The sequence below is a fragment of the Lonchura striata genome, chromosome 7, assembly GCF_046129695.1.
Source record: "Lonchura striata isolate bLonStr1 chromosome 7, bLonStr1.mat, whole genome shotgun sequence".
Lineage (NCBI taxonomy): Eukaryota > Metazoa > Chordata > Aves > Passeriformes > Estrildidae > Lonchura > Lonchura striata.
This window is the reverse complement of record NC_134609.1, coordinates 11,604,642-11,624,389: the sequence shown is the minus strand read 5'-3', so window position 1 is coordinate 11,624,389 and position 19,748 is coordinate 11,604,642. Positions and strand designations below refer to the sequence as shown.

At 36.5% G+C, this 19,748-nt stretch overlaps 1 protein-coding gene across 7 annotated transcripts in view; it reads left to right on the top strand.

The window, feature by feature from the left end:
* KAT6B (lysine acetyltransferase 6B) overlaps window positions 1–19,748 on the top strand; it is a 104,827-nt gene that overhangs the window by 48,310 nt on the left and 36,769 nt on the right. For 6 of the 7 annotated variants that reach the window (XM_021549135.3, XM_077784577.1, XM_021549127.3 and 3 more), the window contains 8 exons: window positions 3,169–3,277; window positions 7,737–7,852; window positions 8,016–8,097; window positions 9,071–9,203; window positions 13,110–13,492; window positions 14,972–15,093; window positions 16,470–16,585; window positions 18,625–18,766. In XM_021549135.3, coding sequence (XP_021404810.2) covers window positions 3,169–3,277; window positions 7,737–7,852; window positions 8,016–8,097; window positions 9,071–9,203; window positions 13,110–13,492; window positions 14,972–15,093; window positions 16,470–16,585; window positions 18,625–18,766 — 1,203 coding nt within the window. The remainder of the gene's footprint in view (window positions 1–3,168; window positions 3,278–7,736; window positions 7,853–8,015; window positions 8,098–9,070; window positions 9,204–13,109; window positions 13,493–14,971; window positions 15,094–16,469; window positions 16,586–18,624; window positions 18,767–19,748) is intronic. The other variant, XM_077784579.1, reaches the window with a different exon arrangement.

The following is a 19,748-nucleotide window of genomic DNA, read 5'->3' as shown; positions in this document are numbered from 1 at the left end:
TGAATGTTCTGTTTCTAGCAAATGAAATTGTTTCGCAGCTTGTCATTTACCTTATTCACAGAATTAAAGGGATGAAAAATTCTTCTCAGCTTACTAGTTCTGTTGAAGCAATAGTATGTTACTGCGTAAGAGTTATTCAGACCACCCTTGTGTGACAGAGGAGGCACCATACTCCTAAAGCTTTTGTAACGCAAATATTAATATTAAATATTAACATCAAAAGTATTACTGGCTCTTCTGGTACAAAATACTGCAGTGTTGAATAAGTGACTTGAATAGAACTCATTCTGTAAGAGATGAAATGGAATTAACCTTCCTGAAGATGGATCATTGTTTTTCAAAAGATATGTGATGACTATATTTTAGAAGATAAACTACTCATTAGAAAAACAGATTAATTTCTCTTAGAGTTCCCTTTGATTGAGGTAGGAGTTGCATTACTGTTTGGACTACATTCTGCTGCTGTTAATCAACAGCTGAAAAATTGCACTAGCCCCCCCCAAATTAACCCCAAACGCCCTTAGTTTATGCTAATTGAGACAGTTGTGAGCCAGAACTAATGCTACCAGTATGAATTCAGGCTTGCTTTGACTGTGCAAGCTAAAGCAAATTGAAATGATGTCTTGTTTACTGTGCTGACAGGAGTGTGTGTGTATTCATAACTTTCAGTAGTTGAGAGAACAGACCTGTAATACAGTTATGAATGTAAATAGCTTCGAAGAATATACTGGAGCCTGTGAGCTTCTTGGAAACTTGTATATGAGGTGATAGGATTTGCAAGCTCTTTGTGATTAGTTTTGCTATGGGAACATCAGTCTTTGTAGTCCTGAACTGCCAACAACCTTTGTCCTTTATTTTACCTTCAGGAAAAAAAAAAAAGGGGGGGATGGGGTGGGGTCATGTTTGAAATAGGGAAGTAAATGAATGTTGGCTAATGGCCATGTCTTTTCCTAGAGCAAAAAAATATCTTGGGAAGATAGATGAGATTGTGGACCTGGATTTGAATGATGTGTGAAGCTTTGTACATTATTTATCAGCACAAACCTTTTTGAAATGGCTAAAGCACTGTTACATTGAAGGGAAAGATAATGGTATGGTTGCCAAGAGGAGATTTGGATTCTGCTAAAAGAATAATCTGTCTTTTAAAATTATCTGTATTAAGCTTTAAGTAGCAGTTAAGAAATGTCCACATAATGCTGAAAAATGTTTTAATAGCACTGGACCCTTTTTCTACTGCTGATTATTAGCATAGTTTATATATTTTGGGGATTTTTGTTAGTATCATTTTGCTCCAGTGACATACCTGATGAAAGCAAAATTATGGGAAAGATCTGTTGAACTATATCTGATTGGCAAGAATAGTAACTAAATAATTATTTTTTATTTTATTTATATATACATTGTTTTTATCAAGTGAAAAGTCCTGCAAGTAATTGGTATAAGTTTTTCCACCTATAGAACTACAGGTCTCGTTCAATGCCATCCTTCTAAAACTGACAACACCAATAATGCTTCTTTTTTGAAGCACAACCATTTTTGAAAGTTGCTTTATAAGTTAAACGGTTGTTTTTATCCAAGTAGCAACTGCATATTCAGCAAACCAGATAATCCATAATGGAGACCTCAGTAAGACAAAAGACTGCAGATGGTGTTTGTTCCTATTGGTTATAAGGTGGCTACAGCAGTTCCCTTTTGTAGATAATGGAAGAGCACACACATCTTACTTATGATGAGTTCAGTTCTGCTTATCTTTCATGTATATTCTTTGGGGTATACAAGTATGTCAATATTTCAGTAATTGGATTGTGAAGAGTTGAACAGTGAGCAGGCCTGTTGAGGACTAAATTTTCAGAAAAAGTGTGATGCCTTGGGGTATGTTTATATGGAAGTATGTTCGTGTCCTCCTCTTCTATGGCTAGGACAAACTTACCTTCCCACTGTCAGCATTCTTCATGCTGATCGTAGAGCTTAATAACATAAAAGTAGTTTCGATATTTCTGTGTTATATTGTGTTGAGATATAAGGGCACATCACCATGGAGCTAAATCTTTCAGAAGAATACCCTTAAAAATAAGCATTCCTCACTTCCCAGTTCTGTAATGGAATACAGATTTATAGGTCAGGTGAAGATAGCCTGCCAGCTTTCGAAGTATTGTAGCATAAAGAGGAAATGGAAAATGAAGGTAAAGCCAATAAATGATTGCTTTGATATGTTAAACTAACAGTACTGCCTACCTGAATCTGGAAGCTGCGAATTAGTGAAAGAAAGCATTTGAATCTGAGTTATTGTGGTATTCTGTGCTAGAATGTACTCTGTTATTTGACTATCCCATTTGGGAGAAATAGTTGGATATGATTTTATTAGTTACAGACCTGCTTACAGATACTTGCATGTAGTCATTAATACTTTAATATTTTGGATGTTGCAGGTTAGTGTTTTCTTTAAAGCTCTAAAATGTAAAGCAGAAACTGTATAATAAATATTGTCTGATACAGTTTGTCATGGAATTGATAAGAAAGATGGGGAATAAATTTGTATAAATTCTGAAGTAATTATGTGAAGAGTTCTGTGTATTGCTTCTAGATACTGAAAGATTTGCATGTTTTTTATTAGGACTGTCTATCAAAGCTGGAACTCATCAGATTGGCATGAATGACCCTTGATCTGTTAAATCCAGTGCTTTTACCCTAAAATGGTAGTTTCAGAGGGGGCTATGAGTTGTATTGAATTTCAAAGTAATAAAGTATATCTTGAATTCGAGTTTTGCCTTGTGTAAAGGAACTACATTCATCTGTAATAAAGACTAGTTTAAATCTTGATCTTTGAACACTGTTGTATTTGAAGAACAAGCAATTGTGTTCTGGAGTTGCAATTGTGTGCAAGAATAGTGTCCCAAGTTCTAATTATTCCTTGTGTTTGTTAACACTGCTCTTGTGTTTGACACATTTACATGGATTAATACACAGGGTGCCTTATTATGGGCCAACTTGAAGTTCATGAAGTATCCATGTTAAGATAAAAACTTTGTAACGAAGTTAGTAAAGTGGACATTTGGCTTGCCAATTAGTATGTGGTACAACAAAATACCAAGTAAAAGCCTTGGAGGCTGGTGGGTTTTGGTTTGGGTTTTTTTTGTTAGCTAACTGTCTGTTTATTTTTAAATCTAGCCACGAGCTGATCCCATCCCAATATGTAGCTTTTGCTTGGGAACAAAAGAATCAAATCGTGAAAAAAAGCCAGAAGAGCTCTTGTCTTGTGCAGATTGTGGCAGCAGTGGTAAGTTGGCTGGATTTACAAATACTAGAAATGTTTGTTTTAGTATGTCTTTTAAAAAATATTTTAAACTTTGAACCTTATCTTCCTTTGAACAAACATAAATCAAGAACTGAAACCAGGGGGACAGAAGAATTTGTTGTTGTTTTTCTTGATTTATCAGTTTTGTTCTTGTTTAGTTTTTTAAACTAGAATTTTGTCATCTTTGTAATTAGGATAATTATAAATAAGAGGTATGAATTCATCTTTATGTCAAAATATAGATCTGCTGAGTTAATTAATAGGGGGACCACACTTTCACAATACAAGAATTCAGTTATTGTTTGGGATTTATGTTGGCTCTGAAAACTCACGTTTTGCATTGTGACATCAAATGATGATCAAGAATTTTGCTTACGCAGATTTACAACATGTCAGAAGCTGAGGAATAATCATATGAATTAAGACCATGTAGCAGCCTTTGCTGCTGCACATCTTGTGTATCCAGTTCATTTTTATATAAAATTATTGTGTGAATAATGTTTTAGATAACATACCACATGAGGTGGGCAGCCGGTTACTAGTCAGGCACAAGATAATGACACTACTGATTGCATGTACCTTTCTCCTGTGTGTTGGGGCAGCTCTTGCAGACTCTGTGGCTGTTCCTAATGCAGGTGCTTCTCTTCTCTGTGCTGACCAGTGCTGGGGCCTGAGGCAACAGCCTGAACTTGTGTCAGGGGAGGTCTAGGAAAAGTTTCTTCACCCAGAGCGTGGTTGTGCACTAGACCCGGGTCCCCAGGGCGCTGGTCACTGCACCAAGGCTGACAAAGCTCAAGAAGCATTTGGACAATGCTCTCAAGGCACATGGTGTGGCCCTTGGGGATGCCCTGTGAAGGGCCAGGAGTTGGACTTGATAATCTTTTTAGGTCCCTTCCAGCTCTGGAGATTCTGTGCATCTGGAGTTCCTGAATATCATCATTTTTTAGATATGCTGATGGTAGCTATGGCAGTTCTCAGGGCAGGCTACACCAGTACTTGAGTAAAAACAAAACAGTATGGATAAAAACATGCTTTCAGTTAATCAGGATATGTTGTTGTCTCCTTCTCAATAATCATGCTGATAGTTGTGTTGTATTTTAACCAGTATATTTTTAAATATATTTTAGCCAGTTATTACATGCTGAAATAAGAAAATGACTCATAAATTTTAAATTGTCTTCCTTTAGTGGTTTACAGGTTTTCTCTATTTTCAAATCTGTTTTCTAATACTTGAAAAATTAATACTGGGTTAGACTCTGCTGCACAGAGTTTACATTTATCAGGTGAGCTTAGATATCAGCTACTCTTCTGTTGTGTAATAATTCCCTGGTGGGTCTTAAGACACTTTAGAACTGGAAGTCTTGACTTTCATGGATCAGCTTCTATTTGACTTAACACAGATACATTCTCTCTGCCTCATTAAGACTAAATTATCTTTAATTAGCTCCTCAGATGTATCAGATATAAGGAATGAAATGGTGAGACTGCCAATCAGTTTGCTGGATGGTTAAACTTTAGCTACTGATGCCTAACTAAAATAAAAAACAATTTCAGTGCAATTTATAAATAACAAAACTTCACTCAAGTGGAGTTTTATTGTAATTGGATTTGTAATTTTGCACATTGCAATGTCTCTCAAAGCTAGTCTTGCTGGCTAACAAATAGAAAAGAAATTGCATGTTGTGCACAGCAAGCAAATTGTTCAGTTGATCAGAGATTAAATTGCAGTGCCCACTACTGGCATGCCTGTTTTCCCTTTTTGTTTTTGTGTCAAGTCGCTTTTGTCTTTTCAGGTAGTGCCTCTGCATTCTGAGAGCAGAAACTACCGGGATAACTAACTACACATTTTTGTGGTATCTGGGTAGTAGAAATGAAGTGCATTGCTATGTCAGTTGGCACAGAGGATTTTCTCAAGAAGTAAGATGGGGGATGTCAGATGTGAGAAAACAAATCCCATTACAGAAGCAGTCATAGTTTCTCTGGTTTTGGTTGGGCTTTGTGGTTTGCCTTTTTTTTTTTTTCTCCTGCTTTTCTCCCTATCTCTTGATTTTGAAAAGTCAATACACTTGAGAGCTAAAATTGAACTTTTCTTCTATTTTTCCAAACAAGATGTGCAGAAGCAATTAAAGATTAATGCTGCTGACAGATTTTTATAAGGGTTTGAAGTTGTAGAATGAGGGGAAAAAATTGAGTGACTGGAGAATTATAATAAATATTTTTTAAAAGGGGCAAAAATAGCAAAAGGTAGGATACCTATGGGTATTCTCCTTCCAACTGTATGTTATCCTGAGGAGGCAAGAGGGTTATTGATCAAAGATGGGAAGAGAAGACTGGAGAGCAGAGCAACAGAGATACTGGACTCAGAAGAAATAGGAACAGAAAATATTTGGAAAGAACTGGGCAGAGATTGCTTTTAGATGAGATTTAGGGTATGCTTTAGTAATAATGGAATATAGAAATTGTTTTAATTATTGTTGTCTGTTTAAGGATATTGGTTAGTTGGATAAAATGAACTGCTAAGATAACTTGTATGTAGAAAAAAAACTTGCGGCTCAAGGATTTGGAATTGCCGGCATGTTTAATACCAATGGAATATTTTTCTTGAATTTTTATTTGATAATAAAATTTAGTCATTAAAGAAATGCGTTAAGCTGTGTAATTGCTTGAATGAGAAATGTTCCATTGGTAGATAAGAGATACAGAATAACACAGTTACACTTAATTTGTTCAAGCAGTGGTTGCCAACCAGTGAGAATGGATGTTTCATATGTTTATACATCACAGTTATTTATATAAAACAAAATTAAAATCAACAGTTTTAACTGCAACTTACTTGCTCCTTTAAATAGATCACTTCTGTGCAGGGTAGATAACTGGAATTAAATATACTTACATGGAGGTGATTGATTTATGACTATGCTTTAATGTGTTAATAGGATTGTTAAATCATAGTTGATAAAATAAGTTGTTATGTGATATTGATTATTAATATCAGCCTCTCTATAGGGTTTCATTGAAGGGAATAGTATCTCATTGAACTCATCACTGCTGTTATAGTATATTTGTCATATTCTTGAAAGTGTATACTCAATTTTAACCAAAAAAAAGTTGGTATATTTTAAACTGTATGCTAAGAATCAAATGGTTATGCTTTTTCAATGTTTTTCTGAAACTGCTCTTTGAATTTATTATTGATTGCTCCTTCTTAATATATTATATCCTTGCATTTTATTTTGAGAAAATGCAGAATTCAAATTGTCTTTGAAAGTTTAATAATAAAGTGGTTTAAGGCTTGGATAAATAGAATAAAGGGAAGTAAAATCTGAAATTGTCACTTATTCAGGTGACTTTTGCATTCCAGCAGTCTTTGCCATTCATGCCTCAGTCCATTAGAAGAAGATGAAAATAGCAAATGTTCATAGATTAGATTGTATTTTTATTTGTGGTGTTTTAGCTCAGTCCTGGACTGAGAAACAGTTCACAAAGGAAGTCTGAATCACTGTAACTACAGCATTACCTAGAAGAAAGCACTCATTCCAACTCTGACAGTGAGAAGAAAGCACCTTTGATGCTTGCCACATCACTGCAGCCATTTATAAGTGCAGCATGGCATCAGGGATTCTTCTCTCTGACAACTTCTGAGTTTATATTCATGACAGATAATCTCTGAATATAATACTATCATAAAGTGTTTCCCTGGGAATGCTTATCCCTTCCTATACAGCAGTGCTTTTATCTTTTCTGGATTAGGGCAACGCTCTGAGGTTGTTGAAGACATGAAAAATCACTGCCAGTATTGCCTCAGGTGCTGGATGTGTTAAGTTGCCTGGTATCTTTTGTTAATTGGAAGTCATGTAGGCCTTCAAGACTACTGTGAAAGGATGGTCCCGCCAAGGAATTTTTGTGTTTTGTGGGAGGTGGTAGTTCAATGTTCCACACCAACCCCCTCAATTTTAAACTTTGTATTGCAATATGTTTTCCTTTTACCAATTGCCAAATTCATTTTTTCCCCTTTTTATTATGCTGAAATTGTTCTTTGCTTATAATTAAATAAGTTGAAATAAAAAACCACGTAGTTTGACTCTTCAGTTTCTCTAGTAGATACTTACTATAGTTAGAAAAATAATGAATGCAGTTTTATCTGAAGATTTCCTGTTTATTTTGCACTGCTGTGAAAGGGGAATATGGTCAAGTTTATAAATACACTTTTTTCAGAACCAATGACAGTATAATATGCCATGGAAATAACCTAGTGAAAATAAAAAGTTCCGTTTTAGTGCTTACATAGACCATTCACAGTCAGTTACAGTAAAAGTCAATTTTCTACCTGTCTTCATGAATGGGTTTCATGATAATTATTCTGTGTATTTGTCAATACATCAAAATTCAGTCTAACCAATCTTAAATCTCAACCTCTCAACAATATTTTGGTATTTTTTAGGACATCCATCATGTTTGAAATTCTGTCCCGAGTTAACAACAAATGTGAAGGCATTGAGGTGGCAATGTATTGAATGCAAGACATGCAGTGCATGTAGGATCCAAGGCAAAAATGCGGTAAGTTAGACTTGTTCAGTGTTACTTGACTTCTTTTGTTTATAGTAGCTTTATAATTAGCACATGTCCAAATGCAAATAATTGATGTACAATTTTAAACAACGCTACATTAAGTCTTTTTTCCTTTTTCCTTTTCTCCACCCCCTCATCCTTGCCCTGCCAGGATAACATGCTTTTTTGCGACTCCTGTGATAGAGGGTTCCACATGGAGTGCTGTGACCCGCCACTATCCCGAATGCCAAAAGGTGATCTTAAAAATCCTTTCAATGAAAGTACTTTCATTTGCAGTCTTGTATTAAGTGACCAAAACCTGTTGAGCATGATATTTTTGTTTTTCTTTTCAATGGTAAATAGTACAATTTCATTCATATCAACGGAAATTTGATATGGGGAGTTTTTTCCTCCGGAAAATAATAAAGGTCTGCATATAGTTCACCAGGTGAATTCACTGTGTAATGAGTTATTGCCCAGTTTATTGAAGGTGAAATTTTAGAAAGGCTGTTTAAATGCTTGGTAAATATACACTGACAAAGAAGTTCTTGGAACATGTAGAAGAGACTCTTCTTGCCTTTTGTAGGAGTAATTGGAAAAACAAGCCAACAAAACACATGGGTTTTCAGGTTCTCTGATCTCTAGATTTTTGACCTATGGCACCTCTCGCTTTTGCTCTTCTATCCTTATGGCTTTCCCTACCTAATGTTACATTAAAGACTTTCTTCAGTTCTTCCTCTCCTAGTCCCTAACCTTATCTACATTAAATGTTTAGACATGGCTATATAATATTAAAACGATGCTAAATTCAAGTTGTGTATTAAAACAAATATATCTAGGTGTGAAGTAGTATATTCCTTAGCATGCTCTACCCTAATGGCTTTGTAACACACGTGTAATTTTTTACCCTGTCTTAATTCTGTCTAGAGAAAGATCTAGGTAGTATAAGGAAGGACAAGCTAGAACAGAAATTCTTCTACGAACCTAATTGCTCATAATCTTTTCTGTGATTCTTGTTGCCTCTTGTATCCCCCTTTCCATGAGGACTTTGCTTTTAAAAATTTCAGAGTATAGAGGTGGATCACCTTTTTGTCCACTTTCCCTTGCCTATGTCCTGTTCAAGAGATAATTTGCTGACTTTGTATATACTTGGTATGTATCTTGGTACACATCTGCAGTACAGAGTAGATAAACTGTGTACAGCTAAACACTTCTTCCTTTATATAGGGATGTGGATTTGCCAGGTCTGTAGACCAAAGAAGAAAGGGAGAAAGCTGCTTCATGAGAAAGCTGCGCAAATAAGGAGACGATACGCAAAGCCTATTGGACGACCGAAAAATAAATTAAAGCAACGAATGTTGTAAGTTTCTCTTGGTTTTTTATTTCTTTAGAAGTTTTGGAGAATGTAATCAGATAAAAGTTTGATATAGGTTTAGGCACCATTTTTAACTCTGTTCCAAATTGGAGAAAATAGATAACGAGTGATTTTGTATTTACCTTTCAGCCCAATGTTCAATAACTTCTAAATTATAGTAGATGCTTTTGGTGTCCTGTCAGGTGGTGATAAAAAAATTACTGTAACTTTTCAGATCATGTAAGTTTTTATAAAAAATTGTACCTGTAGCAGATGCAAATGAACTTCTGTATAATAACAAATGCCACAGCTGTCTTTCAAGTATAGCTTCAAATAATTGTAGTACCTAAAAAATGCAAAGTGGATAATATCAAGCTATCAGGAGACCGTTCTGCTCAAAGAGCTGTTTGGCAAATGTATTAAAATTACTTTGTTAGTATCAGCTCACCAAACCTGTTCCAAAAAGCAAACTGTGTAAGTGACAGAGAAGTTCTGTTTTCAGTGGTACTCTGGAAAAGATTATTTCTTGAATTCTGCTGTTAACCTGCTATCAGGTTCTAGGAAAAGAGATGGCTATTCTTCTTGCTTCTCAGGACTGTGTTTATCTAAAACAAGAGTGTGCTGTAATTTTTTTTTAGCAACTGTCTTCCCAGGAAACACTGTAATTGGACATTTTAAGTGTTGGTTAGAGGGCTGTTTAAGTAGTGTTCAAATACTGAGTTGATGTTACACTGAGTGTTAAATAGAAACAGATTCTGTGTCAGCTGCAGTAGCATGTTGCCCTCTCTCATGTGTTCCTATCCAAGTACACTTTTTTCACCCCTATTTAAGCATTATTTAACTATTTGGCTATGTCAGCTGAGCAGCTGAAAAGCTTTCTCATTCTTTACATTATGACATTCTTCTCTACAGTCTAAAAGTTGCATGGGAGCTGCTGTAAAACTTTGCATTTTGCAAAACAAGGATTTTTGAAGCCAGTAGAGCCCACATGTGAAAATAGAAGGAAAAGTACTTGCAGTATAGTGCACTAGTCCAGTTAATTTACTTGATGCTGTGCATCTTGCTGTATTCTCTTTTGCCTTTCTCTCTGCCAGGATCTTTCATCTTGTCTTTTTGGTTCTTGGCCTGAAGTTCAGTGTATGTTGCTCTATGAAAGTAGTTCAGGACAGGAATCAAGTATGACACTACATGAAAGTAAAAGATATAGTTGTACTGGCTGGTACATGCTGCTAGCCTGGGTGAAACATTGTACTTCTCAGTTCTCCTCCTGAATAAATGGCTTAGGAATTTGAAGGTCATTGAGTTTTCTATATATGATTTTGTGTGCATAATAAAAATATTTCATATATCTCTAGCTATGCCTTGGGCTTTAGCTGTACCTCTGGTTTTATTTACTCTTTGAAAACACGTAAACCCTCAGCTGGAGGTTAGGGCTCTCTTGTGGTTCTGAAGTGATATTCCCCAGCTTAGTGCTACTGCCGAGACTCCCTGGTCTCTTGTTTCCCCCTCCCCCTGCCAGTGGCTGGAGAGGAAAATTGAAGGCACAAAAAGTACAGATCCAGTTTGAGATAAGAACAAGTTACTGGAAACAGGAGTGAGAAAATAAAGCAAACAGTAACATCTACAGTACCAATAACAAAGTGTACAAGACAGGCAAAACAAGTCACACATGTTTATTTTAAATGGTGTTACCCAGCTGCTCCCTGCTTACCCGACTGCAAAGAACCCCTTCTCTCTGGAACTAAGTCCCTTTCCCTGCCCATGAGGTGGTACAGAACAACTACTGGGTCCTGGACATGTTCCCCTTGGCTACTGCAAAAATTAACCCTGCCCTGACCAGAACCAGGACCGGTTCCAATGCAGTCCTGCCATCTTACTTTTCTGCAGACATGCATCTGGTTTGCATTCCCAATTAGTGGATTTAGCAGCAATGTACCCCCAAAAACTAATTCTGCTTCTCCTCCTTCCTCATACATGTAATAGAAAGTTACCCTCCTGTTGTGAGGGTTTTCCTGTTATGTTTTGCTATTGAGATTTTGAGCTGCAAATTTTAAAGTGAACATCATGCTAAAGGTTGCAGAAGTTCTTTTAGTAATATGTGAAGATTATTAATATTTTCAGAAAGGTTTTCTTTGTAGCATGTGAGCTGCATGAGCATGTTACAGGAGTGCTTGGGAAGCATTTAGTAAAATTATTATTTTTAATACTTGCCAGCACATTTCTACTACTTCTGTGTCTCATGTATAAATATAAAGTAATCTTGTTTTGGAAAAATAGTGGTTAGAGATAGAATAAGAGTAGACACTCTTTGGCATGAAATCCTATTTAAAAGTGATTGTGGAGTATGGAAGACAATAGTGTCAAACATAAAAAGTGCGTAGTCACATGAAATACAGGAAGGTTAGCCAATGCCATTTAGTCCTTGTATAGTACAAAGAAAATATGTCCAGTGGTACTGGAATAATTTTTTGCCTGTTGACCATCTGTAGGAAGCCCTTCACAGGCAAATTACTGTGTGAGATTAACTTAAACCAGGTGTGTGCTGGCCTCTGGCACTGCTAGTGGTTACCACATCTGGCACTGAGAACAGGTCTTGTGACAGACTTAAGCGTATGACACCAAAGGATTCAAAAGACTTAGAAGTTCTTGGTTGTGTTGCCTCTTAGGAACTAACCAAATTTAAGGATGTGTGGGTGGAAAAGGGGCTGGTTCTTAAGCTGGTGGGCCCTTGGAGGTCAGTAAACAGATGGTAGCCCTCGGCTTTTGAATCCCTAATTAGAAGGAACCTGTTGCAATTAATTACTTCAGTATCTCAATTAAGAGGGCAAAAATCTGTGGAAGAGAACTTTCTGCTGCAAAGTAAATAAGCTAACTTCAAAGAGCAGGATGGAAAAAGGAATGAAAGAAAGCATGTGATACAGCTGTGTAGCTTTGTTTGGCTTTGTAATTAGGTTGTATGTCCTAATAACTATTTATTTTACTGCAGATATTTTGAAAAGTTCTGTTTCTGTTTGCTAGAATATACTACTCTGCAGTGTAGTTTCTCTGCAGTGTAGTTTCTCTTTTCAGTTATTGGCAACTAGTTAAACATGTAATTCTGTTCTCACAAATGTTTGCTCTCGGTATGCCCTTTTTCTTCCTAGCATTTACGTAAGATTCACCACTCTTTTTTCCTAAAACCTTCCATGTTAGGCCTCATTAGTTCATGGCTTTTCTGCAAATGCGCCTTGGTTAGTCTTGCTCTTTCCTATTTTTAGTTTTTGTTATTTTTGAATTTCTAAAGACTCTATTTCTTTGGTTTTGTAGTAATGCTCTTAATAAACTACCTCATTTGGCTTTGAGATCTTTGGTGGTAACTTTTACTGCCATGTTTTACATAATCCAACAAGCGTGTGGGGGGGAAAAAAAGGCAGTTTCTTGAAGATTGACTGTTTGCTTTAAAGGATTAATAGACTTTCTCTACAGTTTAAGCAAATGCAGTCTGAAGTTAACTGTTTTGATATCATATTGACCCTGAAAACATTGATCTTCTCTGTGTGTACAATAAACTCTATGGTGATGGAGCAATTGTTGTACAAATGCGATGTAATGGTATTTTTTCCAAAGAGGCACATTTTGGCTATGCCTAAAAGTATATGAGAAGGCTGTATATGTGGGAGGTCTTGCTATGCCAGTGCTTTATATATAATCTGTGGACTGTGTTTTATACATAGGAGGGGAGGGGGAACAAAAAGAAGGGGAAGTAAAAGATGGATGTTATATCATAGTGTGAAATGTATTTCCAAAGTGTATGTCTTTAAATTACTTTAAAGACTTTTAAGTGCAGTGGCCCAGGTAACTTGTTTAAACTATAGTGCTATTTGACAGTAAAGATTTTGAGTGCTGATTTTTATTTTTCAAATTTTTGCGTAGGTCTGTAACCAGTGATGAAGGATCCGTGAATGCCTTCACAGGAAGGGGGTCACCTGGTAGGGGTCAAAAGACTAAAGTCTGTACCACACCTTCATCTGGTCATGCTGCATCTGTGAAGGATTCAAGCAGCAGATTGCCTGTTACAGACCCCACTCGGCCTGGTGCCACCACCAAAATCACCACCACCTCCACCTACATACCTGCCTCTACACTTAAAGTTAACAAGAAAACCAAAGGTCTCATTGATGGCCTTACTAAGTTCTTTACACCATCACCTGATGGTCGCAGATCACGAGGTGAAATAATAGACTTTTCAAAGCACTATCGTCCAAGGAAAAAGGTCTCTCAGAAACAGTCATGCACTTCTCTTGTGTTGGCTACAGGTACCACACAAAAGCTAAAACCTCCACCTTCTTCACTTCTACCCCCAATCCCCATCTCTGGTCAGAGCTCCAGTTCTCAAAAATCCAGCACTTTGACTTCTTCTAACTCTCCCCAAGGTTCTTCCAATCAGTCAAGCATACCCTCCTTTAGTAGCCTTCCTAGTAGCAGTCAGCTAAAGGGACTCTTTTATGGACTCTCTCATGTCTATACCACTTATGAACAGTCTGGAAAAGAGAGTCACCCAAGCTATGCACCCCACAAGTACTTGTGTAGTAAACCAGAATTATCCTCCACATCAACATCTAATAGTTGTTTCTATGGAAAGAAAGAGGTTAGGAGTAGCTTTGTGTCTCATGCCTGTGCCTCTGGATGGGGTGTATCTAGAGGACATGCTTTTAAAGCAATTGATCACGTCAGGAGAACAGCTTTTTTTAAAAAGCACAGGATTGTAGGCAGATTAAAGTATAAAATGACCCCTCAGATGGGGACCCCCTCACCAGGGAAGGGGAGCTTGACAGACGGAAGGATTAAACCTGATCAGGATGATGGTAAGCAAAGGTCGAAGTGCCAACCAAACCTGCGTCCCGTCCAAAACCAAAATTCTTATCACATAGGTCTTAGCTATTTCTCTTGTTCTTATTTCACTTTCATACGAGAATGACAAAACTTTGACCTTTTATCTAATGCTGACTAAATCTCCAAAACATTTTTGGTTGTTTTTTTTTCCTGACTAATAACACACCACTTTATTATTATTTTTTGCATCTGTAGTGACACTAGGAGCCCCAAATGCCTTCATAATGTTGCTTATGGCTGTGTAGTAGCGCATGAGTAGCCACTTGTCATGCTACTTCCTTGTTCTTTCCCTGCCATTCCTATGGCAGTACTGCTGTCATCATGATTGTGTGCTGTCAGTGCTTACAACAGTGGGCATTTCAATTCATTTTCCTCTGCTCATTGCTTTTTCATGAATAGTTCCATCATACTACAGTCTCCACAACACCTGATCTCTACTGCTGTGAACTACCTTTTTATTACGTTTATTTAAGAAAAAAATACTTCTAATTTATAATGTTTGAATGCAGACTTAGCTTAGCATTAATCTTCAAGTTTTAAGGGCAACTTTTTTCTCTTGTGTTTATTTTTTACCTTCCAAAGTATACTGGAATTTATCAGGTGGCATAGTTCTAGCAATCAAATATGCTCCATTCCATGAGGTTCAAAACTAGTTTAGTACAACTGGACCATGAAGGCTTATACAGACAGACAAGCAAATACCAAAAAATAGCTTGTGCAGCAGCAAGCTACAAAAGAAGTGGTGTGAAGGCTTCACTTCTGTTACTTAGTAATTCCAAATTTGGTTAAAATGGGGAGTTCTTAACAGCCATAGTTGCAATCCTATTTAGTAGTATCACTTTGATAATGCGCATGTAATCTTCATGTCTGTGAATAAACTTTTTGCTGGTTTTAAATAACAGATACTGAAATCAAACTAAGCATCAAACAAGAAAATACGGATGTATTTCTGTTGGGAAGCAAGGACACTGTTACACAGGAGGATTTGGAAGTGTTTAAGCAGGCCCGAGAACTTTCCCTGGAGGTAAGAATCATGTTGCACAAAACGCAGTTATTTCTGTAAATAAAAACTCACTTAATTTTCAGTCTCTTTGTCTTCATTTCTAATATATTCCTCTTAATCTAATGCATCATGCTTGCTCTGAAATCTATTTGGGAGACACTGTATGTGCAGATAGGAGACAAGGCATCATGCTGGAATGGATCAGGTGATAAGTGACATTAAAGATAGATTTTGAAATATATACTTGAGCATTTTGCAATCAGGACTACAGGATCAAACATAGAGTTTAAAAGTAGCTGATGTCCTGGTCAGGACTTAGAGGATATTGTCATTAATGATTTTCCTCTGCAAAGAAAGCAGATAGTCTGAAAAATTAAGGTGGTCTCAGAAAACACTGCTTGGTAGAAAACAGGTTTAGTGAGTCCATAAATTAATTTTACCTGATTAGTTACCACACTTTGAGTTTAAATACTTTAGACTATATCTAGCAGTGATAATATTTGATCTGAATCAGACTAGTGAACCAGACTTTTACTTTTCTGTGTCTGTGAAATGACCAACCAGTGTCGTTGAGAGAACCTGGTTTAGAAGGTGGGTGAATGTAAGGTTTCAATTGCTGCTTTCTTAAAATGGCATCATAAATGGCTATGTGTTGTACTTCTTTCCAGTAATGGATGTCATTTTTTTTCAGGTTTAGTGTACAGGAACTAACATTATGCAGTGACTCTTTTACAGACTTTATTCACATCATGTTAACCAACAAATTCAATTTGATTTGAAAGATTCAGTCTCATTATTAGCTTGTACTTCTGTTTCCTCATGGAAATAGTTCCCACTACTTGCTTTTTTAATCTTTCATATGCAGTCCCTAAAAGTGTTAGGTGGTAAGGTTTCTAAAAGTCGACATTGAAATTCCTTGTTTTTCCCCACCTTTCTTACTATTTATATTTTGCCATCCCTTTAGAGCCTGGCAGTCATCTTCTGATCAGCTTAAATGCAGTATTATATCTTATATCTGAAATCAAAGTGTTAGCATATTCTTGACTCTTTGAGGTAAATTCCAGTTACTCTTGAAAGATTGTGCTGATACCTTTGGTCTCATTGTTTTGACAAAAGGACAGCTTTGAGTTTGAACAAGAATTACAGGGACATCATCACACTAGGTGCTGTGGGAGAATAGAATTTGAGGCTGTTGTGCCTCTTCTTTGGCTGGGCTTTTGCTGTTGGTATTTTCTGTTTGCAAACTCTGTCCTCTGTCAGTGTTTAAACAGCTTAAGCAACTGATTTGGGTACTTAAGGTTTCACATGCTTTCAGTGGGTGAAATTGGTTATAAACAGCTAAAGTTTCTTATACTTTTTCTGTAACTAATATGTTTTTTTTTTATTGCACCTGACAGAAAATTGGGTGTAAAAACACTGGTGAAACAAGTGGGCGATACCCTTCAGTTATTGAGTTTGGAAAATATGAGATCCAGACCTGGTACTCTTCACCGTACCCGCAGGAATATGCAAGGTAGCAAGTTGTCAAGATTGCCATACATATTTGGCATTTTTTCCGATGTGAATGTTACAACTTATTTTTACTCTTTTGTAGCTGTTTATAATTTAAAGCCTTTAAAAGTAAATATGCTTTTGTAATTATAACTGAAAACAAGGATTTGTCATTCTTTTTAGCTAGTTCTAAATTAAAGATGCAATAAAAAGTTGTTTTCCTAGTCCTGTATTAATGTCAGTGTCTAGTGTGTATTGGTGTGGTTTTGTTCAAGGTTTATTTTTGTGGTTTTGTTTCATTGGTTTTGTTTTTACTTATTTGTTTGGTTTTGTCTGGGGGTTTTGTGGTTTGTTGTTGTTTGTTTATTTGTTTTTTTTTTTTCTTACACGGGTGCAATGAAGTATGTCCAACTTCTGGCCCTTTAGACAAAGTGCTTTTGGCTGTGGTCCAGTATTTGTTAACCTCCTTTTTTCTAAGGACCAGGGAAGATGTCATGCTAGCTAAATGAAGTACGAGTGGGCAAGTTGTGGCAACAGCATCTCATTTCTGACCATCTTTGCAAGGGTGTATCTTGGAGTCAGGCAGAGAGCCTGGACTAGTACATGTGCTCAGCAGATCTCTGCAGAGTTTTGTGTGTGCTGAAAATCAATGTTTTATTAATCCGTTGTCTCTATGGCACACAGGAAGATATTCAGAACTGTATGTTTATCAAGCTCTACTACTATAGCATTCAACATGATCTGTTCCAAAAGGCTGTTGCACAGTGTTACTCAAAACTGCCTTTTGTTTGTGTGGTGGGAATGAGGGATATGTCATATATCCATCATACATAAATCAAGGGCTAAAAAAGTGTGGAGAGTGTTTCCATTTCCTATCATAACCACTGTTTTTGTAGTGTTCATTTTTTATTTCAGTTTTGCTTTTTATTCCCTGAATTTATTGTGAAAGGGTGAGTTACCTATTCCATCAAGTAAATTAATCCCAGATAGAAGCAAAATGATGGCTAATTGTTAGTATGAGACTAGAGTGGGATGACACTGTAGGAGGCACTGTGGCTCTCAGTTGAGTACAGTGGGCTTACATCATTGAACAAATAGTTCAAACTACTTTTTATGTTGTTGATGAACTTCCTTAGGATACTGGAATAGTGCAAACCATGGCTGTAATCCCAAGATGTGCTAGTAACTTCAGAGCAGTTAAAGATTGTCCTCTGCTCTAATACTTTGCAGACTAGTTAATTTCTAGAGCAGTCTTCCACTGATTCAGTAATTTAAAAATGAAGGTAAGTAGCCATAAAAATTAGCAAAGGGAGTGGTTTATGATGGTATGTAGAACACAGGGCATATGGGTTATTTGTGTGTAGTCTGATCTGGATCCTGCCCAGAAAAGTGTATTTGTCTATGTTGCCTGTGCTGTGGAGATTGTGGAGGGGAGATGTTTTGCCTTTATGTGAAGTCTTTGGGTTGGCTTCTGTAGTAAAGTGATGGTTTAGGTGGAGGTGAGAGGGTAAAATCCTGCCAGAGTCTTGCCAAAGTATTTGGAAGACAGTGGGAGGAAATGTCATCTCCAGGCCTTCCCCAGAAACAAAATAAGGAAAATTACAATGAAAGAGCTCCTCCTGTATCTTGCTTTGTGCTTTCTTTATATTTATTAGGAACAGGAAAAATGAAATTTGAGGTATTACTCCAGTGTGTTCACTTTGATGGAGACCACAAGAAAAGCTAGGGTGGAGGGTGGGAAGGGGGAAGTGAGTGAGATGTTCCAGAGGCTGATCCACAAACTGACCATGGCACAACTCTATTGAATTGGGTTCACCCAATTGAAGCTAGTTGTTTCTTATTTTCCTTTTCTGATGAGTAATGTGTGTATTTTTTATCATTCACTTTAATGATATATTTACTTTATATATGCTTTAGCAGCATTTATGTATGATACCTTACATTTGAACAGAAAGGTTTTTTCATTTGTGGTAACTTTGTGTATGGAATGTAATGAACTTTTTGTATAAAATTTCTTCCTTAATTTTCCTTGTTGCATAAAATGTCTTCTTAATTTTCCAGATTACCAAAGCTTTACCTGTGTGAATTCTGTCTTAAATACATGAAAAGTAAAAACATTTTGTTAAGGCACTCGGAGAAATGTGGCTGGTTTCATCCTCCAGCCAATGAAATCTACAGGAGAAATGACCTTTCAGTATTTGAGGTAGGTGTATCAAAAGTATAAGCTTTTGTAAAATAACCAGTTTGTAGATGTTAAAGTCTAGTTGTAGAGCTAGTGAATACTTTAACATCCTTAAGTACTTCCTTGGAAATTCTTCTTATACTGCAAGTTGAGATTCTGCTTATATTGCAAAAAAAAAATCCACCTTCCCAATTCTATCCTACCCTACCATGTTCTTTTGTGATTCGTTCTTTACTAGTACTTCATGCCTTATCCAAGCTCTTTAAGATACTTGAATAGCATTAGTCCTAGGGCTTCCTTTGCAGTTCTCAGCTTGGATTGGTTTGCCTTTCCCTTCTCAGCAAAAGTACCCCTTCACACCCATTCATTTCTGGCTGCTTGAGTGTCTTGGGTGTAGGGAGAAGTCTAATCATAAGTGGTCCCAAAGTATGAAAGCAAGTAAAGCAGCTTCTTACATGTTCTAAAATCACAAATGTAGCTCCTGAGTGCTTCTGCCTTCATTTTGGATGTTTGAGAAACTTGCTGTGAGATACAAAAAACCCCACAACCTCAATTTTGGATTTATTAATCTATGTTATTCTTTTGGGAGGTGATTTATTTTAAGTATGAGGTTTTATGTATATCCTGGACAAGAGAATTCTGTGTTTCTTATAGCATACCTGCAGTTAAAACTGTGCCTTAACTTTCACATTGCAGTTTCTCAAGCATTATTACAGTTTGTAATAACAGAAAAGACTGGTGGGGTTACTAGGACTTCTTTTCTCAACAGTGTTATTGAGATTCTTGTATTGATAATTTCTCTTTACTTGCAGATGTCATTCTTCTTCAGACTTGTATTTTCAAATTATATGAATGTCCTTTGTGCTTCATCATTGCCATTATCTGTTAGATTCTGTCTAGAAGTCTTTTTTAAAGTTAGAACAAGATATTTGTATTTGTTGGTTTTGGTTGGTTTTGTTTTTTTTTTCTTTTTGTTATGTTTGTGCTATTAAATAACTATTTG